The sequence below is a fragment of the Polyodon spathula genome, chromosome 14, assembly GCF_017654505.1.
Source record: "Polyodon spathula isolate WHYD16114869_AA chromosome 14, ASM1765450v1, whole genome shotgun sequence".
Lineage (NCBI taxonomy): Eukaryota > Metazoa > Chordata > Actinopteri > Acipenseriformes > Polyodontidae > Polyodon > Polyodon spathula.
This window is the reverse complement of record NC_054547.1, coordinates 6,481,650-6,507,965: the sequence shown is the minus strand read 5'-3', so window position 1 is coordinate 6,507,965 and position 26,316 is coordinate 6,481,650. Positions and strand designations below refer to the sequence as shown.

General features: G+C 38.8%; 1 protein-coding gene across 2 annotated transcripts; it reads right to left on the bottom strand.

Moving 5' to 3' along the window:
- Nucleotide 1: 1 nt before the first annotated feature.
- Nucleotides 2–23,478, bottom strand: LOC121327249 (elongation of very long chain fatty acids protein 1-like). 2 transcript variants are annotated; one of them, XM_041271171.1, is made up of 9 exons: nucleotides 23,432–23,478; nucleotides 21,874–21,931; nucleotides 6,307–6,418; nucleotides 5,721–5,911; nucleotides 4,827–4,907; nucleotides 4,430–4,486; nucleotides 3,473–3,578; nucleotides 1,397–1,533; nucleotides 2–1,102 (listed from the first exon to the last, which is right to left on the bottom strand). In XM_041271171.1, the coding sequence occupies exons 3-9, from the start codon at nucleotides 6,365–6,367 to the stop codon at nucleotides 815–817; spliced, it is 921 nt and encodes a 306-aa protein (XP_041127105.1). In that variant the 5' UTR covers nucleotides 6,368–6,418; nucleotides 21,874–21,931; nucleotides 23,432–23,478; the 3' UTR covers nucleotides 2–814. The 2 variants fall into 2 exon arrangements, with proteins under 2 accessions (XP_041127105.1, XP_041127104.1); XM_041271170.1 differs by lacking the exons at nucleotides 21,874–21,931; nucleotides 23,432–23,478 and adding an exon at nucleotides 11,421–11,590.
- Nucleotides 23,479–26,316: the final 2,838 nt, after the last annotated feature.

Here is a 26,316-nt window from a genome sequence, read left to right as displayed (position 1 = left end):
CTTCCCTAACCTGACCCTAGACCTTGCAACCCAACCATGCACATTGTGAAGGTTAGTGCATTATAAACAAAGTGACTTTATGTATGTATGTATTCAGGAAAACCTACTGAGAATAATAGGTGAGGCAGCTTAGTGAAATAAAAATAAAAATGAGCTAATAAGAAAAAAAGCAGAAACACCAAAAATTTAGTGTTAGTTGAGGGCTTTGGTTAGTAGACCTATTTTAAAAAGGCCACATATGCAATAAATGCAGACAGGTCAGTCAATTAATCCTCCTACGGATTACTTGAAATACCAATTTTTTCTCCTTCCTTTTTCAACTTTCCTGTAATGTCAATGCCTATCTCTTTTTTTTCCCTAGCTGTATTTCACTATTTGGTCTCAATTCATTTTACACCATAGTTCTGGCTTATATACTTTACAGTTGTATTCAAGTTTTTATGACTAACTGTACATCACTGTTAAAGATAATTAGATTTAGCTACAGGAATGCATTGCTTGCTGTATTTAAAATGGGTGAAAGAGGGGTGAAAGGGATACCCTGGGTGGCTAACACAGGCAGTTTTGACCCTTGTGGCACAAACACTGTCAGTGATTGGACACTGTTTTCTCTTCTCGTACAGCAGTCTGTAGCCAAGTATCGCATTTCCTATGGCAGAAAAGAAACTGACTTTGGAGTCTACTGGCCATGTTTTTCTCCTTTGTTGCAGAGATTGCAGTTCTTGAATAAAAAAAAAAAGAAATAAAAAAAAAGTTAAATGAAAAATACATCCTGATTTAGTTTGGTTTGGTTTTCCTCTCATTTTAATGACTGTTAATTGGCCTTCATTTTCCCGTTGTGGGCGCTGCCATTCTCCAGATGCGAGTGGCCATTTTCGACATGCTTCCCGTTGGCAATGATGGTTCCCTTGCCACCATCCTTGTCCAGGGTTTTGGGCAGCCGCTTGCCCTTGGTGTACGACTGGTACCAGAAGTTGGAGAACAGAACAAAGAAGAAGGTTCCGTATATCCAAACCAGGTGGACGAACAGAGGGAACTGGTAGTCACACTTGTCCATGAAGTAGTATTGAGTGACATGGAGGGACACAAGCACAAACTGGACCTGTGACACAGCAGAGAGGAACAGACAGCACAGGTCAGCTTGGCATGGGTATCAAAGTGAAAATATAATTCAAGGAATGCAAGCTCCCAAGTTCCAAAACAAAAGCTTTGTCATCGTAGCAATATATATATATTTTTTTTTTAGTACAGCACATGACTTTAGCTTACTGAACAATTTGCTTTTCCTACTGTCAATAGCATTTACCTTCAAATGATGTGCTTGGTTTGAAGAAAGAAAGAAAAAAGAAAACTACAATAAAAGATTGTGGAAAGGGATGACTCATTGAGTACTCACAAGCTGGATTGCAGTCATGTACTTCTTCCACCAGAGGTACTTCTGGAATCGGGGTCCAGCAGCCGACAGCCCGTAATAGAAATACATGATAACGTGGACAACTGAGTTCACCATGGCATGGAAGGAGCCTATTCCACCTAGACAGAAAAACACACAGGCTCTAAGAGACCACAGATAGATATAAACAAAAATAACTAACTCCTTTTAGAGATTAGTTTTTTTTTTTTTTTAAACACGTACAGCACACCCTCACTATAACGCCTTTCATTATAACCAACCTGGTCACTGGATCCCAAATAAAAAAAAAAAAAAAAAAAAAAGATACTATTGTAACATATGTGAGGTCTGTGAAGTGCAGAAACGCTTGGAGTAGGAGGGGCTGTGTTTTACATCAGACGAACAGCCAATGGGCGACAGGCATGGACCACAAGAGCTACTGGTGATTGGCCGTGGAGTGGGACGAGGCCAGTGACAGGGGGAGTGTTTGTTGTTATTGTGAAGCAGAGAGAGAAGAGAATAAACCAAGACAGTGATTTCTTCAAAAAAAAAAAAAAAAATAATTAGTTTTATCGGCATAGGCCCATTAGTGTAATAAGACTGAGTTTGCCCCTGAATCGACTGAAGGATCATTCTTATAGCGTTAAAGATTTTTGTTACAATATACACACACTGTGAACATCCCGGTCTGTACGCAAGCGAAACATGGCTGTTAAACGCATCTGAAACGAAAATAATTTTATGAATCAACAAAGCTGGAGACTATAGCATCAAAGCAAGATTGATTTAAAAAATAATAATAAAACAGCGAAAAAATATTGAGGATTTGATTAACTTTTCATGTCTGGTTGATTTGGAATAAAAACTCAGTTTGTGATTCTCGCATGTTGGATTAACAGTTGGTGCACTTTGAAACGATTCATGCCAGACTGATTTTGAATAGAAGCTTTAATTTGAGATTTGTGCTTTTTTTGTACTGCGTTTTAATTCTTTAGCAAACTGGATAAAGCAAAGGTAGAATACTACATACATGAAACGAACTAAGACATGTAAATCTGCTTTTACTCACAATCTCACCCCATTAACTTACTCCAACAGTTTGTCCTTCATTTTGATTGTCCTTTCGTTACAACAAACCCCTCAATATAACAATTGGACCCAAACAGGCTCGTTATAGCCAGGGTGTACTGTACATATCATTTTATAGTACTGTACATATCATTTTACAGTACTTTGTTGCTCACATGAAATGTCACTAAATTAACCAAATGCCTTATTCAAGATTAAATACGTGAACATTTTCATCAAGCAACAGCATTAAAATGTGATGAATCTGCAAAGCCTACTGCAGCCACCTCCCTTACGAACTTGTGTACATAATATGGCAGACTCTGTTCCTTACAACAACTACAGTGTGCAGTACAGGTAACAAAGCACTGTAGATGCACATCGGAGTTATTGGAAAAACAGAAGCAGAGCAACCTGATCAACACGTTAGGGAAAAACATGATTAACAGGTTTGGAATTCCTCAGGCCCACCACAGCACGCTAACATACCAGATGGAAATGAACCCACCTCTAAGGAACAGGTGGACACTGCTGCTGTTGGAAATTCACACTTTGAATCCAACAGAGAGTGGAGGTGTAGCAGGAAGATGCTTTCACTAGCAAATATTGAGGTCACACAGATACATCTTCAAACTATATAATATATAAATGTATTTCAAATATATAAATGTGTTTCACTGACTAAACTACCTAGTGTTGCCGTTGTTTGTATTCTCTTACTAATAATGATTTACCCAGGATAACCCATGAAAAAGCAGGTCAAGTGAGTTGTTTGAACTCCTTCAGAAATGCAGCGTAGAGGTCAAAGAAAGAAAACTCCCTCATCAAGCGGCTAAACCCAAAAGCAGTCTAGGAAACATAACTTCCATTACAAAACTTTTTCAGCATATTCAGATATCGACTTACTTACCATCGGCTTATGCTTCTATATAGTTACTTAGTGTCAAGATACACTACCCACAATTTTGGACCCTGTAAAGCCCTTCAAAAGGTCCTAATAGGGTAACATACCTGGTCCGAACTTGACCCCCCACCACCAGGTCCAGGGCATGACTGAGTGATGGAAAACATGGAGGAATGTGACCTGGCTGTTCTTCTTTCTCAACACAAAGAACACCTGTGAAGAAACAAACACACAAAGTCAACACCAGTCAATCTACATCACGTTGATGTCTGGAGAGCCACCCCAACAGCAGCTTTCGATAGCCAGCCAATCCGCTTGCGATTTACTCTAACGTTTTTCCACAGCCCCTCGTGGATATGCCTTCTGATGTGGCTGTTCTGCTCTTGAGTTGCAGTTACTGCTATTTGGTATTGTAGTTGTGTAGCCTGGAATACAGTGTCTGTGACAGAAATCTACTGAACTGTACATTTAAAGATCTACCCAACAGAAATAAAGCAATGCTGATTTTTGGACACCTAGAGACATTTTCATTTGTAACTATTTTTTTTTTGAGAAATTACTCCAGGAGTACATATGAGTATTTCATTCTCACCATCAAAATATAATATATTTATATAAAATCATGAATGCATTCGTACACATTGAAGCTTTATATAATTATAATACATCTACAAGACACTCCCCCAAACACTTTAAGAAATGGGGTGTTCCAGTTATCCCACAACCCAAGGCAGCACAATAGCCCAAGAAGGTGATCACACTTTATGGGCAGTATTAACTGTGGCGTGCACAATTCCTATAGGGGTGTTCATTTGTCAGCCTCCCTATAGAAATGCCACAGACATGCCTTGTTCTCAATCTTCCTAACCAAGCCCTGCTACAAATGACTGTTCGCTGTATCTTAAATGATGAAAAATGTATTAAAAGTAGTTCTTTTGTCCCATCTTGATGTGGTTTACAATACACATTAAAAATAAAAACTTTGTAAGTGGTTTCACCTCCAGCTGCGTCTCTTTAAAAAGAGCAATCAAACAGATATAAAAAGTAAAAGAGAGGAGACTCACTGTGTCCAGCAGCTCAATGAATTTAGAGAACAAGAAGAACCAGGCTACTCGAACCATCTGGGGGAAGAATATAAAGAAGATCATGTTAGGAATGTCTACCGCCAGAATGGGCACAATATTTCCCCCACAGTAAAACGCTCTCTATGGGTGTTATACCATGGTAAAGGTAAGTGGCATTCATTATTTTGGGCAGTCACTTTGGAAATGTACTATAATAATAATAATAATAATAAATGTAGACATTATTTTTGCATTCTTTTCCAGTAAGGTAAAGTTGAAAAGAATCCAGTATGAATACAAAAATTGTACTAGAGTAGCAATGAAACCCTTATTTTTGACACTTCTGTTTATCTTACAATTGTGTGTTAAAAGCTATTGATAAACAAATCACACTTACTCTGAGGCCTTGAGGGCTGTTTGAGAAATCCACAGGGTCGCACTTCCAGGTGTAATCTGTTGCCCAGCCAGACATAAGGAACTGCAAACAAAAAACAAAAAGACAAAAAAAAAGATAAGAGTTACTTAGAGACTTTAAAGTGCACGCTACATGACTGATAAATGACACGCTTGGAACAAAGTATCTTGAAGCAGTACAGTGGCTGCCTTCAAGAAGCACTGGTGTAGAACACCCTGACAGTTATGCAGAGAGCTTGTCCTCACAAACAGGGACTGACATACAGTGGTCTTAACAGTGACCTGGTCACAAAGAGGGAGTATGTGGGAGTTTAACAGCTCAGCCACTGAACGCAATAGCTGAGAGCACCAGCGTGTTTGCTGTGCTGTGTCATCTTAATGCCTTCCCTTCCACAGCACTTGTGATAGCTGAGAGCAGCCACCAGCCCTTTCTCCAGGGTGAAGTTTGCATTAGAAAAAAGGTGAAGTCACACAATGGTACTCTTTTAATCACAGGCTGCAGCTTAAACAGTGAAGCCATTTTAAAAGAAGAAATAAAGATGTTGTATGTTCAGATAGTGTTATAAATGAGCGCTGCAGTTTCAGTTTGGCCAGTCTGTGATGGTTTTAAATCTAGGTCAAATGCTGTGCACTCTTTTCTGCTGCACTGTACCAGCACAATAAAAACAAAACAAAACTGGTGACTAAATATTTATTTATTTTTAACTACTGTAGAAGCAGAATAATGTAGAACCCCCTTAACTCAACCACTTTCAAACCTAAAAACTTCCCAAACGTTTCCACCAGTCACCTAAATAAAGCAAATCGTTCTGACTATCGCAACTGACTATTTTTAGTAAAAACTCACATTTCTAATTCTTGCAGGAGACTGCCTTACCTCATACACTATGAAGATGGAGAAGGCGACTAAGAAGAAGTTGTAAACAACCATGACTCCCTTGAGGTCGTAGGGTTTCCTGTTGGCCATGAAGCGGGGTCCCACTTTCAGCACGAAGATGACATAGCCCACCAGGATACTCGTCATGAGGGTGGGGCTCTGCATCATCGGGTAGGCGTTTAGCCGGGGGTCTGAGGAGCACAAACACAGTGTCATAGTGCCTGCTGCTGTCACCTAGGCAACTACTGAATAACAAACAGAAATATCTTAAAATAAGATTAAATAAATCTGGGGTCCAAACACATTGTACCAGGCATAAAAAGGTTTGGAACATGTAGAGTTGTTTTGGTAATTTTTTTTTTTTGTTGTTGTTGTGACTGGGATTAAACCCACAGGCTAAAGATCTGGGTTAAGACTGCAAACTGGGCATTCACTGGAGACCACCATCTTTAACACCCTTCACAAAACAGTTCTATAATAAATGAAGCCTTTAACGTTAGGGCTGGTTATGTGAAGGCTAAGCTCTCCTGTGCAACAAAACTTGTGAATAAGATATTTTAACCACAACAGGGTACGTGTCCCTCACCCGAGTGCTTCATGATGTCCTCATAGAGTTGAGCAACTCGCGTTGCTAGTTCCATTATCATCTTTCCTCTTTCTTTCCTTCCTTCCTTTCAGATAAATAAACTTTTCAAATCCTGTGGATAAAAGGAACCAAAAAACTATTACCTTTCCAGAACTAACCCTTATAACCTTCAATGGTCTTATCAGGCAATCCCATGTACTTTCAGGCAAGAGCTGATCTAAGGTAAAGACAAGTTAGATTAGGTTGCAGGTTTTCACTTTAAGGGGTGTTTTCATGTTGACGCAAGACTGGCGGGATCTCAGTATATTCATTAACAGTTACATTGGACTTACCGGAACCTGCAAGTTGAGCTTGAGATAAGGTGTGAGGACTTTATATATTATATAACCCTCACACACAAACTGTGGAAATAAAATTCAAATAAATGGGGGTTGCATTAAGCAGCAATACTTTAAATATAAAAAAGAAAGAAACTGCCTGCCTTTGCCATTCCCTCCCAAGGGAACAAAAACATGAGAAGTCCATTATGTAATTATGGAACTCGGCCTCCAATTAATAAACGGAGAGGCACAGCAGAACACCATTACCATTCTGACTGGGGACAGGCGGTTTTTAGTTTAGTATTTTTTATTTCAGATTTATGCTCTGGTTAGGAACACTGGAGCTGATCAATGATGGATTAACTTTCTACACTAATACCCACAGTGTACCGACACAAGGATTTTCAAACACTAGCAAAAGAAAGAGCGAGCGGAAATAATGCTTTCATTTATTCTTTTTTTTTTTTTTTTTTTTTGGAGAACAAGAAGGAAGCAAAGTCCTTTTTCCAGTCAGGTGACTGAGGAAGTGGGTGAGCGGTGACAGCGTGGCAAACATTTAGCATGGAAATGCAGACAGGCTTGGATGTACAGCTGGCCCAAACTTCCCCATTACTAGGTAGATTTGAAGGCATGAACAGATACTGTACTCAGCAGAGAGCAGTTCTGGTTTAATACAAAAATTAACCTTGATATACTTGGAAAACCCCCACTCGTGACGGATCATCACAGTCTTTGCAGTTCAAGCTGTTGGTATAGATAACCATAACAATTATTACAGAAATAACACACTCCCACTGTCTAGGAAAGATACAAAGTAATAGCACAGTTAAAGGTAACATCAAGGTTGCAGTTATTAAGCTATAACCCTTTCAGCAACGACTGTCTGTACAAAATTGAACAATCAAATATTCCTAGCCTGCATCTTTCTTCCACGCCAAGTTTTGTTCCGATAAAAAACAAGCTGCATTGTTATGGAGGTACCAGTGTAGATTAGTATGTGAGAGAGACGGTTGTTGATGCAGGATGGCACACTGGAGGTATCAGACATAAAACTCCATTCCAACCACTGTGTCTCCTATGAGTTCTTGCAACCAGGAAATTCAACTAACAATCATTTGAATAGCAGATCTTTTAAGATCAGATTTACTAAATGTGAATTTCCTTTAAAATTAGAAGGAATTGTTGTCCGAAGCTGTTTTTTTTGTTAAGCACTGGCACCAGCCTTGCCTTGTGTGTCGCGCAGTGCAAACTGCTTTGTGGAAGGCACTGGTAACTGGGCTCAGTGGTTAGAGCATGTGGCTGCCAAAACAAGGGGACAGAGTTCAACCTGGTACGATCACGAGACAAATCCTATTGTGTGCTGTAGCCTCTATCAGCTGGTATCACCTAGGGTGATGGTACTGCCATGTTGCAATGGTCATATCTCAGCAAGGGAAAGCAAACACTCTTTATAGCTTTTTCCAAGGTGGGGTCAACTGTTTACAAGTTCCACACATGGAGGGAGAGTATCTTAAAAAGGTGGTCCACTGTTGCTATAACGACCAGAATACATTTCAAAATATCTGTCTTGGGTTTAAGGAAAAATTCTGAATTAATATCTTGGCTGTGGGGCTGCACTGAGTAGTACACACCCAGTTGATTAGAGGAATAGTCACTAACAAAATCATTAGTCAATATTCAGCCTGATAAAATACATCTTTCCTATTTTTAGAATCAGAGCTGCACTACCCTTTTTCCACTTTAGTAGCAACCTAGTGCAATTAAAGTGTTATATGTTAAATGTTACTCCTCTGCTACTGATTGGAGTCTTGCTTTCAAACTTGTTCCTGGGTTGCTTTACTCCATTACAAATGTTCAATCCACCTGCTGATTTCGATGGCAACTGCAAACAAACACATTGCACTCCTAATAAAGCAACAGTTTCCCCTACAAACGATGCATATAAAACTGATGAACTGTCCATTGATAAGACCACATGCCAGTGCTGCCACATACTTAAAATTCTTCAGATTATTTTGAGGAAGTGCGCCACACAGAAAAAGACACACACACAAACCAGAGCACAACGTTATATAGGCCAGAGGTTACACGAGTTATGAAGGAAACGCCTCAGGCCATTACAAACCCAGCTTTTGTTACGCAAACACTGCAGAACAGCAGGAATGCTTGTGGTCTCAGCTGCCTTGAAAGTGACCGTTTCACTTGATTACCTGACTGAGTGCAAAGTTCACACCCCCACCCTAGCTGGGCTGATCACTGGATTTGCCGGCCTTGTTTTTCAAATCAAGCCAAGTTCAATTGTTGCCAAGCCTGAAAAGCTTGCTGGAAACATTGTTTCCAGGTGTAGCTGACAATTTCTTATGCAGTGTTGTATTACTCTTTCCATTCATCAGTGCCTGTTTACATTTAAATGGAGGTTGATATTTTGTTATCAAAAACCAACCATAAAAGGCACCTTGTCTCAAGAATAAAAGAGATAAATGTAACAAAATTCTCAAACACACTGCCACTCATATACAGCAAGCCATGGCTCGAGTCTAGACATAATCATAACTACAGGGAGAACCGACATTCAAACCCACTCTTGCTTACAACCCTGTCTAACACTCACAAGATATGGGTACCTGAAGCACTACAGCTCAGCACTGAGCTACCTAACCCACTATAGCCCAATACCATTGACACTACATCCAAGAGCTCTGCTCTAGTTCAGAACTCTAACCATTAAGCCACACAGGCCCAGCTCTTCTACCTTCAGAATTCCCTGTCTGCAGTGGCCATCGCACAAATACTGAACGGGAATGAAACTGCTCTTACAGAGAGAACAGATCCTGTACAGAAAAGTGCAATTAAGAGGTGCCAGGTTCATGGCTGCTGAAATGACCTTACTCATGCTGTGCCATAAATCCAGAGCCTGAATTAAATGCTTTAGTAATAAAGACAGATTGAAAAGTACCCAGAGTCCTGTTTATATTGCAGGGAGCATTGCCTGGTTTCAATGCCAGGGACCTTTTACTTCCAATGTGAGCAGTTAGGATATGATGATCAGAGACTTTGCCTTCCCTTATGTGGCGGTTTTATGAAAAAAAAAAACATCAGACACCCACTCAACCCTTTCAAAGTTGTAGGTCATTGTATCCTCACATCAGCTGTAACAAAACACTCTTTTTATGTTGTTTATATAGGGCCCTATGAAATCCACGTTGCAGAGAACACGGGCGGAATCCAAAGAAAAAAAACGGAATTAGGCACGAGGACATTACCACAAAACCAGTTTAAACAAAATATATATGTATATATTTTAAAAATTATATTGAAATAGCACAGTGTTTGTATGACAAGAGGCTTCAAGAAACACACGTCATGGGAATGCATGAAAAAAATATTTCACAATTCTCAGCCACAGTACAAGAGCGTGATTTTAACTGTAAAAGTGCTGCCTCTCATGTCACTTCACTTGCTGGCTACCGTTATCACTTGGGGAAAAATGACTACCTAGCTATTCTGAACAGATAGTACTATAATGACTACTGCAGAATGTAGTGTCTAGTTGCTGCATTTTGTTCTCAGGGAGATAGTAAATTAGAATAAATCAAAATATTTAGGCTTTTATTTATATTGTCATTAGTTGTTAATGAAAACATTAAATCTATTTTGAAATGTTATAGTTCAGCTTGTGTTGAAAAGAAAAACTACTAAAAAAAAGCCTAAATTGATTTTTTTTTTTTTTTATATTTATTATTTTTTATTTACAATGTTCCTAGTTTGTTTCTATTACATTGTGATAACTTGTACCCTTTTTTCTGAAACATTTAGAAAGGTTTGTTTTATCATTTTTTCATGCATTTCTAGCTTCATCGTTGCTGTCAATGTATCAGACACTGGTGGTTATAAAAAACAAAACAAACAAATTACAGATTTTTAAAACAACAAATTCTATATAACATGGATTTTATAGGGTCCTATTTATAGATGAATATTGATACACAATCAACTTTGCCACGGTAATCGTCTCTCAAAGGAAAAGTCTATAGTTTCAAAAATTATTTGTCAGCTGTCTACCAAACTAAATTTTTTTTTTTTTTTTTTTTACAGTCCTATTAAAAAAATGAATTAGGTAGAGAGGTGGAGGTATTTGAAGAGGTAAATCTACAGTGTAGTTCTGTCAATGAATCAGTCAGAGGAGAAGGAAAGGGCAGCAACTCACATGCTTCAAGGTAATAATGAACTAAAGGGACAGCATTAACATGAGAAACTCAGGCAAAAAGCTGGTTACTAATTGAACTGGCTGGCGAGACATAAAAGGTCAAGGAGAGACTGGGGGGGAAAAAGAGCACAAAAAAATACAGAAAGGGTTAGAACATTAAAAGAAAAGAAAGAGTGAATAGAACGAAAGGAGCTTCCCTTCAAAAGGAGCTGCAGCACCACAGCAGGCCCCTCTCTATTAGAGCCAAACGTTCTCTGCATCAGATAAGACTCAGATGGTAAAAACAAGCATTAAAAAAGGAAAGAAAAGTAAAAGAAAAAAAAAAAAAAGGCACTATTTAAAAACACAACCCCAATAACATTCCTGGCTGAACAGGCACAAAACTACTGTGCTGTACAAACTAGTCCCATTGTTGCAATTCTCCCTCCCATATCATTGCTTCAAAGCCTTGAGACCGATGCTGGCTGTTCTGACATGTTGCTTGATTAGAGACAGGACGGGCAGGAAATAAAGAACTTTAAGTGAGAAAGGAGAAAATAAAACATTAAAAGGAGGGCAGTTGCTCCTTTTAGCTGGCTGAGACTCACCTGTTGTTATCCTTGCTGATCCCCTGGTGCTGGGCACAGCTGTGTGTGTCAACAGCACCAACCTCAGAGTCCCGCTTAGAAGAGAGAGAGACAGAGAGAGGGCAGAGGGAGTTACAGAAGGAGAGACAGAGAGAAAGAGGCACACTGACAAAATGTGACTGGTACTGCAGTCCACCAAGTCCCAAGTCCCCACCCTCACTGAGTCACGGGCCAAATGAATAACCGGTTTGAGAGAGAGAGAGACAGAGCCGGCCGGCAAGGGGCCACACCCTCCACAGTTTACACATAGGCACATTGAACAAAAAAAAAAAAAAAAAAAGTAGGTTTCAGTATACACCCAGCCTCTTCTACACTTAGTCACAGAATCCTCCCCTTTCCCCTCCCCCACTTTTTCCTGCAAGGCAACTTGGGTAAAGAATATGCTGAAGATTACGTTCCAGTTTTCAACTCCTGCACAATCTATGACTGAAAGGCTCTTGTTAGAAAACAAGCAGGAAATTCTCTCTTAAAGAGAACGTAATTATTAATGCCATGTGCTACTCGATCACCGAGAGGTACGTTGTTTTGAGAAGATGTCAGAACTGCAAACAGCAACATTCCAGGGCTTTTCTGGTTTTAAAGAAACGGAATGTTGGTATTAATTCCTCTTTTTTTTTTAATTTTCAAACTGCTAAGAGTGACGAAACAGACAGCCAACCCCAGAGGGAACTGCTATTATAAACTACAGAAAACTGTTTACATTAGGAAGTTGGAGAACAGCAACTTTATCATCACTATATTTGGTGACAATCTCACACAAGCAATATAACTCTGACCATAGCCGAGATTGCTAGATTCAGAACCAACCTGCAACAAAAAAAAAAAAAAAAAAACAGCCCTTTGTTGCCACTGACTGCTAGCCTGTTACTGTACATAAACAAATTTGCCAATCCTGCCTGGTCTTTGCCAGCATCTGGCTGCATGTGTGATGGGAAACTCTGAGCGTTGCCTTGTCCCTGACTAAAACAGTTTTTGCAGCTTGGCTCAGTTTTAACATCACCAGACAGAAGGTCTTAGCTGTTTAAACAGTCTCCAGGCAACAGAGAAGCAGGAAGACTGTCGCCTCTACCTGTTGAGCTGAAAGACATGCGAGTGACTGTATGTCGCTCCGTGTCTTCCTGGGAGAGAAAAGGCCTCACTCCCCCAGATTGGATCAGTTAACTGGCATATTATTAACAGCTGTGGCCAAGTGTTTAGCATCACCCTACGGAATGAATGAATTTTGTCTTCATAAAGTCGAATGAAGCTGGCTGAATAATTTTACGTTAACAAATTGAAATTACATATAGCTTTGTAGTTTCCCCCACACACTTAACAAAAAATTTACAAAAACTGAAAGATGTGACATTTCAAAACCGAACCTGAAATACTGTACTACCGTCATGGCTTCCGGTAGGCTTTTGCTATATCATTTTGTAGTTTCTTTGATTACATGATGTTAAATAAAAGATCTAAATTACGTTCATGTAGTTTCTGCATATCCTAAACCCTCTCTATCACACACACACTCACATCCATCCATCTGATTGTATCTAGTCAGGCAGAAACACTAAATGATCAATGCTGTATAAAAAATGTTTTTTGTGGGGGGAGGGGGAACGACAAAAAACAAAAACCACAAAAACAGCTCCACATTCAAAACATCTCTCTGCATGAACTTCACAAACTTACTTGCTAAGTCATAGAACGGGTCTTCAGCTTTGAGCCATGGGAAAAAATAAATGGATAAAAGAACTTAAAACCCAACCTGAGCCAAGATACAAGATATTATCTCTGCTTTGGGTCTTGGTGTAAAAGGACAGTCTACACTCTATTGGGATTCTGATGCTTGGTACCAAGGCCTACTTTCACACAGTACACACAACATGCATCCAACTGATTTTACATGCCTGGTTTCAAGCAGCTACAACAGGATGTTTTCAAAAAAAAAAAAAAAAAAAAAAAAATTACCACATTTTAAAATCACTCAAACAAGGTCTTCCACTGCATACTGTTTCAGTCAAAACTACACTAAAACAGCTATACATACGTTTGTGGTATTTCGACTGGTTTTCATCTAGTGTCGCTGGTATTTCCCACACTTGTTGCTGTTGACCTCCTTCTCCTTGAGAGGAATCTAGCAAGGCAGGTTCTAAACTGTATGTTTTGACTTCAGAGAACAATTCAAAGTAACTGGGTTAGGCTCGGGAGAGGCACCTCAAGATGAAACTGACCAAACAGGACTGACTAACACTCTGACTTGCTTATTAACAGAAGGATCGTTGCTGAACATCAAGGCGGGAGATGGGTGGGAGGGCTGTGGCAACGTAAAGTCAGGTGCAAAATGAAAAATTAAACATTACAAAGTGTATTTTGCTTTAGATCCAAGTTGAATATCACCTCTACAGGCGTTACCTGTTAAGTCTCATCAGTAACACATTTGTTTTTTTTAAATGGCTGTTTATTTCCTGATAGCGGAAGTTTGGACTGCCATTGTGGAAAGCAAGCTTGTGTCCCAACTACTAAAACCACCTTTGGGGAATGTAAACTAACAAACAAGAATTAAAGCGTGATATGATTATGCAGAGTGCCCAGAAGGCTAATCTATGGATACATGCAGGAAACAGAATTATATATAACTCAGCACACCTGAATTAAAAACAAAAACAAAAATAAATTGAACTATAGAGACTAGCCCTGTGTGAATTGACTGTTTGTATTCTACTCACTGCGAAACTGTGATGTTTACAAATGAATTTGTTTTTTGTTATAAATTTATGAATTTGGCAGTTGTTTTAGTACACGTTTAATGTATGGATAAAAAATACCCCCTTTTCAAAACCCCATACTTTCTTTTTTTAAAAGCAAAACCTTTTAGTTTCCTATTTTTATACCCTGTAACCAAAGGCATGCCTTTTGCTAAGTTATAGGATACAGAAGGCCCTTTTTATTTTATGGGAACATGTAACAATGTGTTAAAAAAGGTCCTTAAGTACCGAGTTGTGGGAGTTCATAAACAAATCCTTCTCTCGCCCCTCCACCACACTCATTGGATGGGAACATGTAACAATAAAATAAAAAAGGTCCTTAAGTACCGAGTTGTGGGAGTTCATAAACAAATCCTTCTCTCGCCCCTCCACCACACTCATTGGAGTTCAGTCATTAAAAATGCACATTATTCTTTTTAAATAATGTGCACCAATCACAACTATTGTGATAAAACATGGTCCGAGAAATAGTTGATTAAGTTTACATTCTTACCAGTGATTATTTTAACTGATACAATAACAAAATGTATACTGTTTCATGAAGGCCCTGGTATTTTGCAGAGTTTGACCTCTAAAGAACATCCAGCAAATTGCAGAATACCCAATACGTAATAATGCATCAGCTCCGTACTCTGTACTGCTGGGAGCAGCTCTCTACATTATCTTAACAGAGGAATCCACTGAATATAGTAAATCTTTGGGTGGGGGATCCTACATGTAAATGGGACCCATACCTGTTTCTTAACTTTGATCACACACAGCAGACTAACTCTAGGTCTTCTAGATCATGGCTGTTTGAGAAAGGGCTCTTGTTTATCCCTGAGCACAAACACGCTCTAGATAAAGTAACGGCAATGTGTTTGCCATCTTTTGGTATTCTCTTTAAATAATGAATGACGTCCTTTTGTTAAAGTGACAGGGGGAACAATGATGTTAAATACTTTAGTTGAAGAGGTATTTCTGCAATTTAATTAAAACATGTTTCAAATCACTGTGTTTATAAATATCCAGCTAGGGTCACACTAGAATATCAGTTACACTGATGGAAAACTAAGGCAGTGTGCCTGCACACATCTATTTCACAATAATTTTAATCTAGGAAGGGCAATACACACCACATTTTAGCAATCTGTAAATTGTGTGTGGGATGGTTGGGGTAAGGGAGGTGCAAAAAAAAAAAAATGTTTCTGGAAGACAGATCTTTATTGTGAGTGAGGATGCATCCATCAGGCCATAAACATCTTCACCAATCAGAACTGACGTCTGGCATTCATGCCACCATCCCACAGCTGGAGTTCCGCCCCCACATGTCTTTGTGTCAGCCTCTGTAGCTGTCATTCTGAAGTTTGTACTGTATTGATTGTAAATGGGAATCTGTGTAGTGCTCCAAAAATAGGATCTTTTAGAAATGTATGTCAACTTTATATTTAAGAGTACCAACATGGTATTGTGTTTAGTAAATGTATAGTGTAACTTATACATGGACAAAATTCTTAACACTACTATTTTTCCTTCAAGGCACTAACTACAATGCTTACTGAGACTGCACAGTAATCTGTGGACAGTAGCTTGTTTAAGAAGCTGTAACAATAATAAAATAATAATAATAATCTCTAGTGGAATAGAGGGGCATAGCAACAGAAGGCCCTGTTGCCCATAAAGCTCAGATGAGCAGGTGGGACACAAAGCAGTCTGAGATCAGCAGAGCGGAGGTTGCGAGTGGGAGTGTAAAAAGACAACAGCTCTGACAGATAAGTCACAGCTAGCCCATGAAGAGCCTTATATGTCAGAATTAAAATTATTAAATCAATTCTAAACCTGATAGGCAGCCAGTGCAAGGCCTTCAAGACAGGAGTGATGTGATCTCTTGAGCGGGACCGAGACAAAATTCTGGCTGCAGAATTTTGAACTAATTGAATTTTAGTGAGGAAGCCATTAGACACCCCAGCGAGCAGGGCGTTACAGTAATCGATCCTGGAGAAAACAAAAACATGAACCAGTTTTTCAGCTGCAGGTAGAGAAAGCATGGGACGCAGTCTGGCAATATTTGTAAGGTGAAAAAAAGAAACCTCGACAGTATTCAGCACACGTGATTTAAAAGTTAACTCAGGATCAAAAATCACACCCAAATTTTTCATCTTAGATCTGAACTCAAGCATGGTTCCATCAACAGACAGTTAAAAGTACTGATTTTACTCAGCTGGCGGGGAGTACCTAACACCATTACATTAGTCTTGTCACAATTAAGGTGTAAAAAAAATTTTGACATCCAATTTTTTATATCAGAGATACAGGCAGTTAAGGTACAGGCAGCAACATCGATATCCGGTTTAGAATTAATATAGATTTGAGTATCGTCTTTGTAAAAATGATAGTGTATGCCATGAGACCTTAAAATGTGGCCAAGAGGAAACATATAAATACTAAATAGCAGGGGGCCGAGGACAGAGCCTTGCGGGACACCAGAAATTACTGTCCCAACCTCAGAACTAAACCCACCCATGGAGATAAACTGTTGACATCCTGTTGGATACGACCTAAACCAGTTAAGGGCAGTGCCAGAGATGCCAAATAAACTCTCTATCAAGTAGAATCTCGTGATGTACAGTGTCAAATGCCACTCTAAGATCGAAGAAGATTAAAATTGATAAAGCACCCGAGTCAGCAGCCATTAATAGATCATTAGTGACTTTGACATGGGCAGTCTCAGTGCTATGAAGATGTCATAAGCCAGATTGAAAGGGTTCAAAAAGTTTCATATTCAAAGGTGGTGTCATTCTTAACAAATAAGGATTACCCCTCTATATTAAATCTGCCTAGAGATCCATGCTTTGTTTACTTCTGAGTAACAGGGTATACAAAAGATGTTATCAGCAGCATTTTGCTCGACTAAATTGCAAGCATTCTTTTGCCACTACACAGTGGAATGATCAGTCATACAACAAGAGCCATATAGAAAAACAACACACAAGTGTTAAAACTCACTCAAGTGTGCTGCTCAATATGAAAAACCTTATCACTTCACATTCTGAAGTTGGCATGAACACTCAACTGTTTCTGAATATGACTACTACACCATTTCTTTAGCGCGCATGTGTCTATCTGTGCCTTTTTACAACTTTACATTTTTTCTAGAAGTGACAGAAATGCATTTGAAATTAAAATCAAATATGAATAAGCTCGTAGTGGAGTTTGGGGGGCATTAATCAAATGTATTATTTTTAAAATATACAGTTTCTCCAGGGGAGGACATGCTGTCGATCGCTCCCTCAGATGACCTCTCCAAACTGGGTCATTCACATCTGAATGCCCTTTTAGTACAAAATCTTTCAGTTTTAATGGAGTATAAAAATAACCCTGCATTTAATGGATTAGAGGAAACTCCAACTTCATTTACAACAATCTTTTTTTTTTTTTTTTTTTTTTTGATATATACATACTAGCATTTAGACCTTTAAAAGATAAACATGTCAGTAATATTTCAAAATTTTTACTTGCAGTCTGACACTTTTTGCTCATTTTAAGGCAGATGATTAAAAGTACTTGATGACAAATCACTGAAAAACGCAAAACAGAGGAATCTGAGTTCAGAGAATTTGGCAGGGCTGAACCGTTGTGCGCACGCACCCAGATCACCTTTAACTGGCATCCTCATATAAACCTTTCCTTTATTAATCCTTGTAATTTAAAAAGCCAATGTGTTGCAACTGATTTGAAAGAGTTAAAAAGGGCTGGAGGCAGCTGTGATTAGTGTAAGATTAAGAAATTAATGCTAGGACACACCCAACAACCAGACAGCTCCAAACCCACTCCTTTGTTCTCAATGTGGGACTGACACCCTAGCTCAGCACACAGCCACTCCAGCCGTCAATTAGCACGGCACCAGCGAATAGCTCAGGGAAGGAAATGGCACCTCTTGGATCGAGACGCATATCTGGCTCTTCCATTGAAGAAAGCCACTGTTTTTAAGCTTGCAATAAAACAAATACAGGGAGCATTATTACAGGCAGATATGTACAGATTGCTACATAGCAATGCACAGCATCTCACTGTTCTTCTCATTGAGCCAACACTGATCACAGTTATATTCAATTTTGACTATTTTGTGTCACTGTGTGGGAAAATATTTGGAAACCCAATCATGTTTGGTTTTTCAGAAGAAAAAGGTTGCTGTCTTCCAGCAGCCTCTCATTCACAAGCTGAAAAAATATCTAAAGAACAAAAGGCAGCAGACATTTTCTGTTTTGAATTTGCATAAAAGGTAGTCCAACTCCAGATGCAGAAACTAAGATGTCATATGATTCAAAAGCACCGAGGCCAAATTAAAAAAAAAAGTGTGGTTCGGGTTGTGGTGGGGAAAAAAAAAAAAAAAATAGGGCAGGTAAATAGGTAAAACTTTGTATATTATTTTATGATTTCCTGAATAAGCAGAGTGAGCATGGGAAAGGTTACTACCCTTATGCCTCAAGAGGAAAATATTTGACCAATGTGTGCTGCCATGTAGCAAGAAGACCAAAGAGAGAGAGAGAAAGAGAGAAAGAAACAAGATTTTTTTTTTTTTTTTTTACTGTGTATGTTTTGCTCTTTTATACTTCAAACAAATGTTATAAAGTTGCAAAATCAGGGCTAACTGTGCTTGAAAGTGTATCTGTTAATATTAATATTATAAATATTTACAGTTGCAGGCTAGCTGCTTTCTACATTCGATTAGCCCTAATATCCCTACAATATTAGTCTGTTAAAGATAACTAAACCTTATGAGATAATAAGGCTTTAAGTTCTTACACTGTAAACCTTGATAAGTCAAACTCATAAACTCATTGCCTTAATATAATTAAGTTTAGCTACTCTTATTTTTTGCCACGACATCCTTTGGGGCTGACTAAACTCACAACATGTATACCTAGCATCAAAAGAAACTTACCACTATTATAACTAAATTTACTTTTGGGGGGGGGGGGGGGGGGGGGTGGTGAAAGTATATAAATGATGGACATTGACTAAATGTTTTTGGTTTCTTTTTAATCACTCAATCATTCATCCTGGAGTGCCTATGACTGAAGCATATGCACTTAATCACCTGACTAGTGACACAGTTGATTGGACACTGGCTATGGAGTGATTTCAGCTGTTGAATTGCAAGCTTGAATAAAAGCAATTAAGAAAATCACAGAAAAAAAAAAAAAAACAATATGCCACGTCTGTCAAGAGAGCAGCGCCTTCGTGCAATCAGAACGTTGGAGGCTGGACTAGGGCAGTGTACTGTGACTCGCCGTCCTGGGTGCTCACAGCCAGCAATTTCAAACCTGGAGAGACGGTATAACCAGACACACACTGTCAATGACAGGCCACAAACTGGGAGACCACAAGTCTTTTGATGCTCAGTATATATTCATGTAACATAATCGATTTGAGTTAGATTTACTTTTTAATGGTCAAATTAGTTTGAACATTTTTATTTCATTTAAAAAAGAAAAAAAGTTAGCTGAGGCAACAGAATGTGCAATCAACAAGCTATTTTATTAGCTGCCAGTGCAGTACTTCTGCTTGTGAGCTTATGGCAGCATTTACAAGTGCTGGAACCAGGCAGAGATTCACAGACAGAGGGAGAAGGGAGGGAGGTCACATCTGCAGACTGACCACCGAATGGGGGTGGCCACACATAACACAAGGACAATGTAAGGGAGCAGGCACAAACGACAAGCAAACGCAACACATTTCTGTAACCACACATACACAAAACAACAACACAATAAACAACAAACAATCCCAAAAACAAATTGTACAAGCCTGATGGGAATCTAGTCCCCCTGATTCTACTTAAACCATTTACGTTTGAACAACTAAAATACATTTGAACGTTCAACTAAGTTAAAATGGATGTGTGCTGTGAATACAATTTGAATTTTTAAGTTACTGAAACTTGATTTAATTTATTTAGAATTACTTTGGGGTTTATAGTGTAGTTCTTCCCAATGAGCTGTCAGTTAATTTTGTAGACACTGCTTATACAAGACGATACATCAGTGCCGTCTTTCGTCAACATGACACAACCAGCTGCAGAAAGAGCAGCACATCAAGGGAGGCAGGCCAGTCAGAGAGCAGTGGTAGGTGCAGCTGTCAGTATAAGTGTTAAGGATCAGTGGCACCAAAAAAGTAACATGTATTAATGCTATGCACACAAGTTAACCACAGCTTTGCAAGCAGCAGCAATAGTTGATTGACCAAACTGTTGATAAATCCCTTGCACCAAATGACATCGCTTCCAACTCAGCAATCGAGTGTACCAATTGAATAAAACCACACAGTAGCATACTGACTGATGCAACGTAATGACGAAACTCCTTAACCCTGCCCCTGGCTCGGCTCGCAGCCGGATTCAGATGTCTTGAGGCCACACTTTCATGGTATGGCTCTCGCTCTGCTTGACAAATAGATAGATGTGACCACCATGACATTAAACACATGTTATAAAGGATGATATTTTGAAACGGCTGTGCTTACAGTATTCCTGAAATATGAGCGATTTCAATATATTACATAGTAGTAGCACAGCGCTTAAAATATTTTTCGGGGTACACATGTCAGGTTTTATTAAAAGATCTTATGTACAGATGTAATCCTTTAATGCCTGTTGATGGCCAAATCAAGCATCAGGAAGAGTTTCTTCTGGCCCTAACTGTGTGTGAAATAAATGTTCACTATGTGTCAGAGGCTGTAGGTTTCTTAAGAACATAATTGTATGTATTTATTTATTTATTAATGTGTGTATTTATTTGACACCTCAAAGCCTAAATATGATCTTGTTCATTAGCAGGCAGGCCAATAAAACACCTTGGGCAACAAAAAGGGTTAAACATAGAGCCACCCAAGAAAATTAACAGACAATAGTGTGAGAATCTCTTAGACAATAGTGGGTAGCACTTTCAACTTTTGATGCACTTGCTTGTCAGCTGATCAACTTAAAGAACATCCTCGAGTCTCCCAACACACTTCCCTACTCCTTCACCCAGACTGTACAGTGCCATCCCTACATAGAACAACACTGACTGTATTTTTCCAAGAATCCCAGAGCTAGACTGTTATATTTATATGTATCTCTATGTGTGGAGTGGATCGCTCATGGTCAAGACATGGATCTAGAAATACCTTCACAGGCAGTATCCAAGGTGGGGTGAGTGGACACACCCATTGGCACATGCAAGACACTGATTGAAGGATCCTTCACCAAAGCTGACATGGTGATTCCGTATTCCAAGTATAAAGAAAGTGCATGTGCTTACAGTGCGTCTCCCCTACCATTGTATACTATAGTATAAAAAAAATAAAGATTCTGTATTTGTTTAAGGTGGTATTTCTTATATCCACTAGGGGAGAGTGCTGCAAGTGCAGAGATTAAAGGTTACATTCTGCTACACTAGAATTACTTAGATATTAAACATGTCTGAGAGCTCTAATAAGGCTAGAACTGAATACTTAGGAGATTTAAAAAAAAGTTAAGTCACCAGGAACATGAAACAGAAAATGATACAACCAGGTTACATTCATTAAGGCTAACTAATATTTCATACCCTGACCAAGTTGATGTTTAAAGTGTTAACCAGACAAAACATAAGATTGCAGATGTGGACAGATCAAGAGAAGTGAAACGAATAGAGTAAACTTACCCAAACTCCGGAACCACAACTTCCAGTCAGGTCTGCAAGGCTCTCTCAGCAATCACCCCTGACAGAAAGTTAAGAGATCGTTAACAAGCAGAAACCCCATAAAGACTTCCTGAGGGACAGAACCCAAGCAGCTTGGACCGGCTTTCTGAACACCCCCCCCCCCTCAATCTGATACTGCAACCCTTTATAACTTGCAATAAGATCTCCCAGCTCACTCTGGATATTTACCCTTCATTCCTACTCTAACAGACGCTCTACACCTCACTGATTAAATCAACAGTGTACACTTCTGCAACAGCAACATGTGTACTTATATGTATGTTTATGGGGGATCTTTTGACTTGCCCACTGTGTCAGGAAGCTGCCGTGCAACAGGGAGTGGCAGCTTTTATATTGAACATTTGTTAGCCCACCTATTAGCATCTGTTACATGTTACAGGTGTTTACAATTGCACATAAATGTGTACACACATTCCTGTGATTGATAAAAACAGTACTTCTAGGTAGGTGCGCGTGCCAGCTGTTGCCATGGACGCTGCACATGGAAACTTCCACTTGTTTATTTAGGCCTATGTTAGCTGTTTAAACAATGAAACTATCTTTGATAGTGTTTTGTTTTCACCAACCGATTCTCAAATTATAACAAAAAAAACCCAAAAAACCACAGGAGACCGATATGATCAGATAATGCCGATAGCTTGTATGTAGAATTGTGCACGTGCATACAAATGCTGCTTTTTCCTTTGTAGTTTTTTTTACATGAGACACCAATGGAGCTGAAAATTGTAACAGGACCTATAAAGTAAAACCTTACATAAATGTAAAATATTTTCAAACTATGGGGCACTACACCTTTATTAAGTTAGAAAACCTGAATTAAGTGAATTTGCATAAAGACAAAAGGATACATTTGAACCCAGTGTTCAGGTTACGCTGCATTTTAGCGTGGATTTGATGTGTAGCAAAATAGCTTTTTGTAATATGCTGACTTCGACTTCAGGATAAAGCAACTCCAGTTGTGCCTGCAATCCGGTAAATTAAACGAAGAATACCACACCAGTTTACAAGCAGTCCCAAGTTTATGCCCAAATCTCAGTTGTAATGTAGTATGATGCAGCTGCCCTTTTACTCAGTTCAATTAAAATGTAATTATACTCTAGGGCCTGGAATAGAATAGAATACGGTTTGACTTCAACCCTGGTTTGTTTTCATTGGTACCGAAATCTAACACACACACACACACACACACACACACACACACACACATATATATATTAACTGTGGAACTAGTTTCTCTACCTCATTGGGTCATAAACTGAAATTCCCAAGGAAAGCAGGCAAGACTGAGCTGTACAGCTACACACGACTTATGTTCACCATTTCGCGGCACAGGCGCTACGGCAAAGTACGGTTAAAAAAAAAAAAAAAAAATTATATATATATATATGGAACAAGACCAAATACATTTGCTTTTATCTTTGCACGAATAGGCGAATAATAAAACCGATTTGTAATCTAATGTGAAAGCACGGGCTCGCTGAAAGTAAACCAAACCCACCTTCAGAAGCCGGTCCAAAGAGTTTGATGGAAGTTATTTTCCCCTAAAGCTGCGCGGTTCCAGCTACTTCCTTATCACCTGACCTACATTGCTGTCAGCCCTGGGTGGGTATGGGTAAGTACAGGCCGAGCCGCAAATAACCTGTGTGATTGGCGCGGAAACGACAGACAGGAGGCGATTCAGTTCCTACCTGCTAAAATCACCCGTGGGAGATACAGTAAAACCAGCAGACTTTTCGAAGCTGACAGAAGAAGCGAGCGGAAAAGTTTGATAATAATTGGATTTGGAAACCTGTGAGTCTGGCTGGCTGATGTCAACAGTATAAAATATACTACACCAGCACCAAATAACCATACCGACATAACAATCGGTTTTGTACAGAGAAAAATCCTGAACAAAATAGGTACGACTTAATCTAAATGGAACGTCGGCTGCAAGAGATTTTTTTCTTCTTTAATTCAAGACAGGATTTCGGCAGTTTACCGCAACTGGGATGCCCGTCTTCACTTAGGGACTTGTGTATGGGACGGGCCTGAGTAACGCGACTGAATGGGTGTTATTTGGATCCCAGTCTTCTCTCTGTCTTTAGCAGTGATAGCACCTGTATTACTGCAAAGAACCTGTCCACCCAGTTCCAATTCTAGTTGCTAGAGGAAATATGTTAGACAAATTGAGAGACAATCTGTTTGTGTCCCCGGCAAATAAAGCCCCAGTGGGCTGACCTGAGCCCTGACCGCCGTGAGACATTATCAGATATTCAGTTTGACTAAACTGAGAATATGCAATGGTCCACTGCATAAAAGAGTTGATCTTTTTTTATGAAATTTTCTTAGCCTTAAATAAAATAAAAAGCAACAGATGTAGATTTTGAGGGGGAGATCCACTTAATCTCTATTACTTATTTGAGTTCACATGAATCTTGCATGTTTGGAAAATAAATGAATTAGTAATATAATTTAATCTTTATGTTTCTTATATTCTTTTATAAAGCATCTTGGGATGTCTTGGCATGTAAGATGCTATGTTATGTTGAAGGTGTCGATGATTCTGAGGCTTTAGTTAGGGATAGCACTTAATCTTGCAGGACTTGCCTGAACAACATGCTGCTCTGTAATATATATAGATATATATATATATATATCTATATATATATATATATATATCAATATATCTATATTGTATGGTTCTCAACATTTAATATTGTATGGTTAATTCAGCTACAAATAATCTTAATTATGGTCTGTTCATTTTACAATAATAAACTGATCTCTTAAAAGTAGTGCCCTTGCCTTTTAAAAAAAAAAAAAAAAATTGCTGAATCTATTGTGAGCCTGCCCTTATTAGCCTGTGGTAAGCAGTTCAATTAGTTTGAGGTGTAGGTTTGGTTGTATCTGTGCTTCTGTGGAGTGTTAACACTGCTTTGGACCACAAATAAGAAATTCATACAAATTAGCATTGCCATTTACATATGTACTGGGTATTAAAAATGTATTTTTGAATTCACAAGCTATTGTGTATCATACAAAGTGGTGTTAAAATAAACACAACTGTTAATATAGCAACTGGAAAGGCTTTCAGAATGATTGCTTGGGCAATAAGTATGCACAACGTTTGTGATTCTGCCATTGGTGGGCTTTGTGTGCCTTCGGTCTCAGCTGTACCAATGTAAGCCTGGTAAATGTAAAAAAGAAAAGGCTTTAAGAAGCAAAAAGATGACAGCCACGGGTAACACATCACCTGACCTTTCTGGTTTTGAAAGCTGGGGTATTTAGATGCATATTTTGCTGATCCTATTAAACGACATCACAAAACACCGTACTTCTTGTATGTGGACTACCAGGTGGAAATGTAAAAGCTATTCCTATCACTGGTAGTGTGGCTGTAGTTTAACTGCACTACACAGGTGTTGTTAAATGCAGTAGTGGTCCCAAATTGTGGTTGCAGTGTAGATAAGCACCAATTTATGTTTAGCCTCAGTGAGTAAATCATGATTTGCAATGTAACCTATTAATACCATCTTCAGGAACCCAGTCTGTACTATAACTGGAAACACAGCACAGTTTGGTGAAAGAAAAAAAAATGAGCAGCAAGCGCCCTCTTGTGGCTTCATCAGTGTATTTTGTGTAGATTTTTGTTATTAAAAAAAAAAAAAGGATATATGCATTTTTAATATAGTATGGTTAAAAAAAAGACTATATGAAAATAAAATATATGAAACATATGCTACTTTTTTTTTCCTATAGGTGGAACACTAGCTGTCCATGTCAGTTATTCTGGTTTATGTATCACTGTGACAAAGTGCCCGCCCCTGTGTATATTATCTGTTATGTGTTGCATGTGGTGTGTTTAAATGTTGGTGTATAGACATTGGTACACGGGATATAAACGGGTCTGTGTAACACGAGTGTTTAAAATGTATATGTGTATTTAGGCACGAGGATTGCACAGCACTTCACGTGCAAGTAAATTGTAGTAATATGTGAGCACGGGGAATTGCACTTTATTAATTCACGTGCTAGGATTCAAGTGAATAATTAATTGGTAATTGAATCCCAGCACAACAATATATATAGATGCACGTTGTCACATACTTGCGGTTGGGTGTTCGGTGAGTGGAGAATGGGATAGGAGACGGAGGTAAAAATAATCATCATAATAATAATAATAATAATAGTAGATAAATATCTGCTCACAGTGTTTGTCTGTATCGTCTGTTTTGTTAGTCTGTTTATTTTGGCGAATGTGCCGTGGCCTTTGTTTTTGTTTGTTCCAACCGTTTATTTTCTGTGTCTTTTCACTCATTAAATGCTGAGCAAGACCATTCGCTCAGCTCCACCAAACTCCACCTCTCTCTCTGTTTATTTTCCTGCTTCTGGTCTGACGCC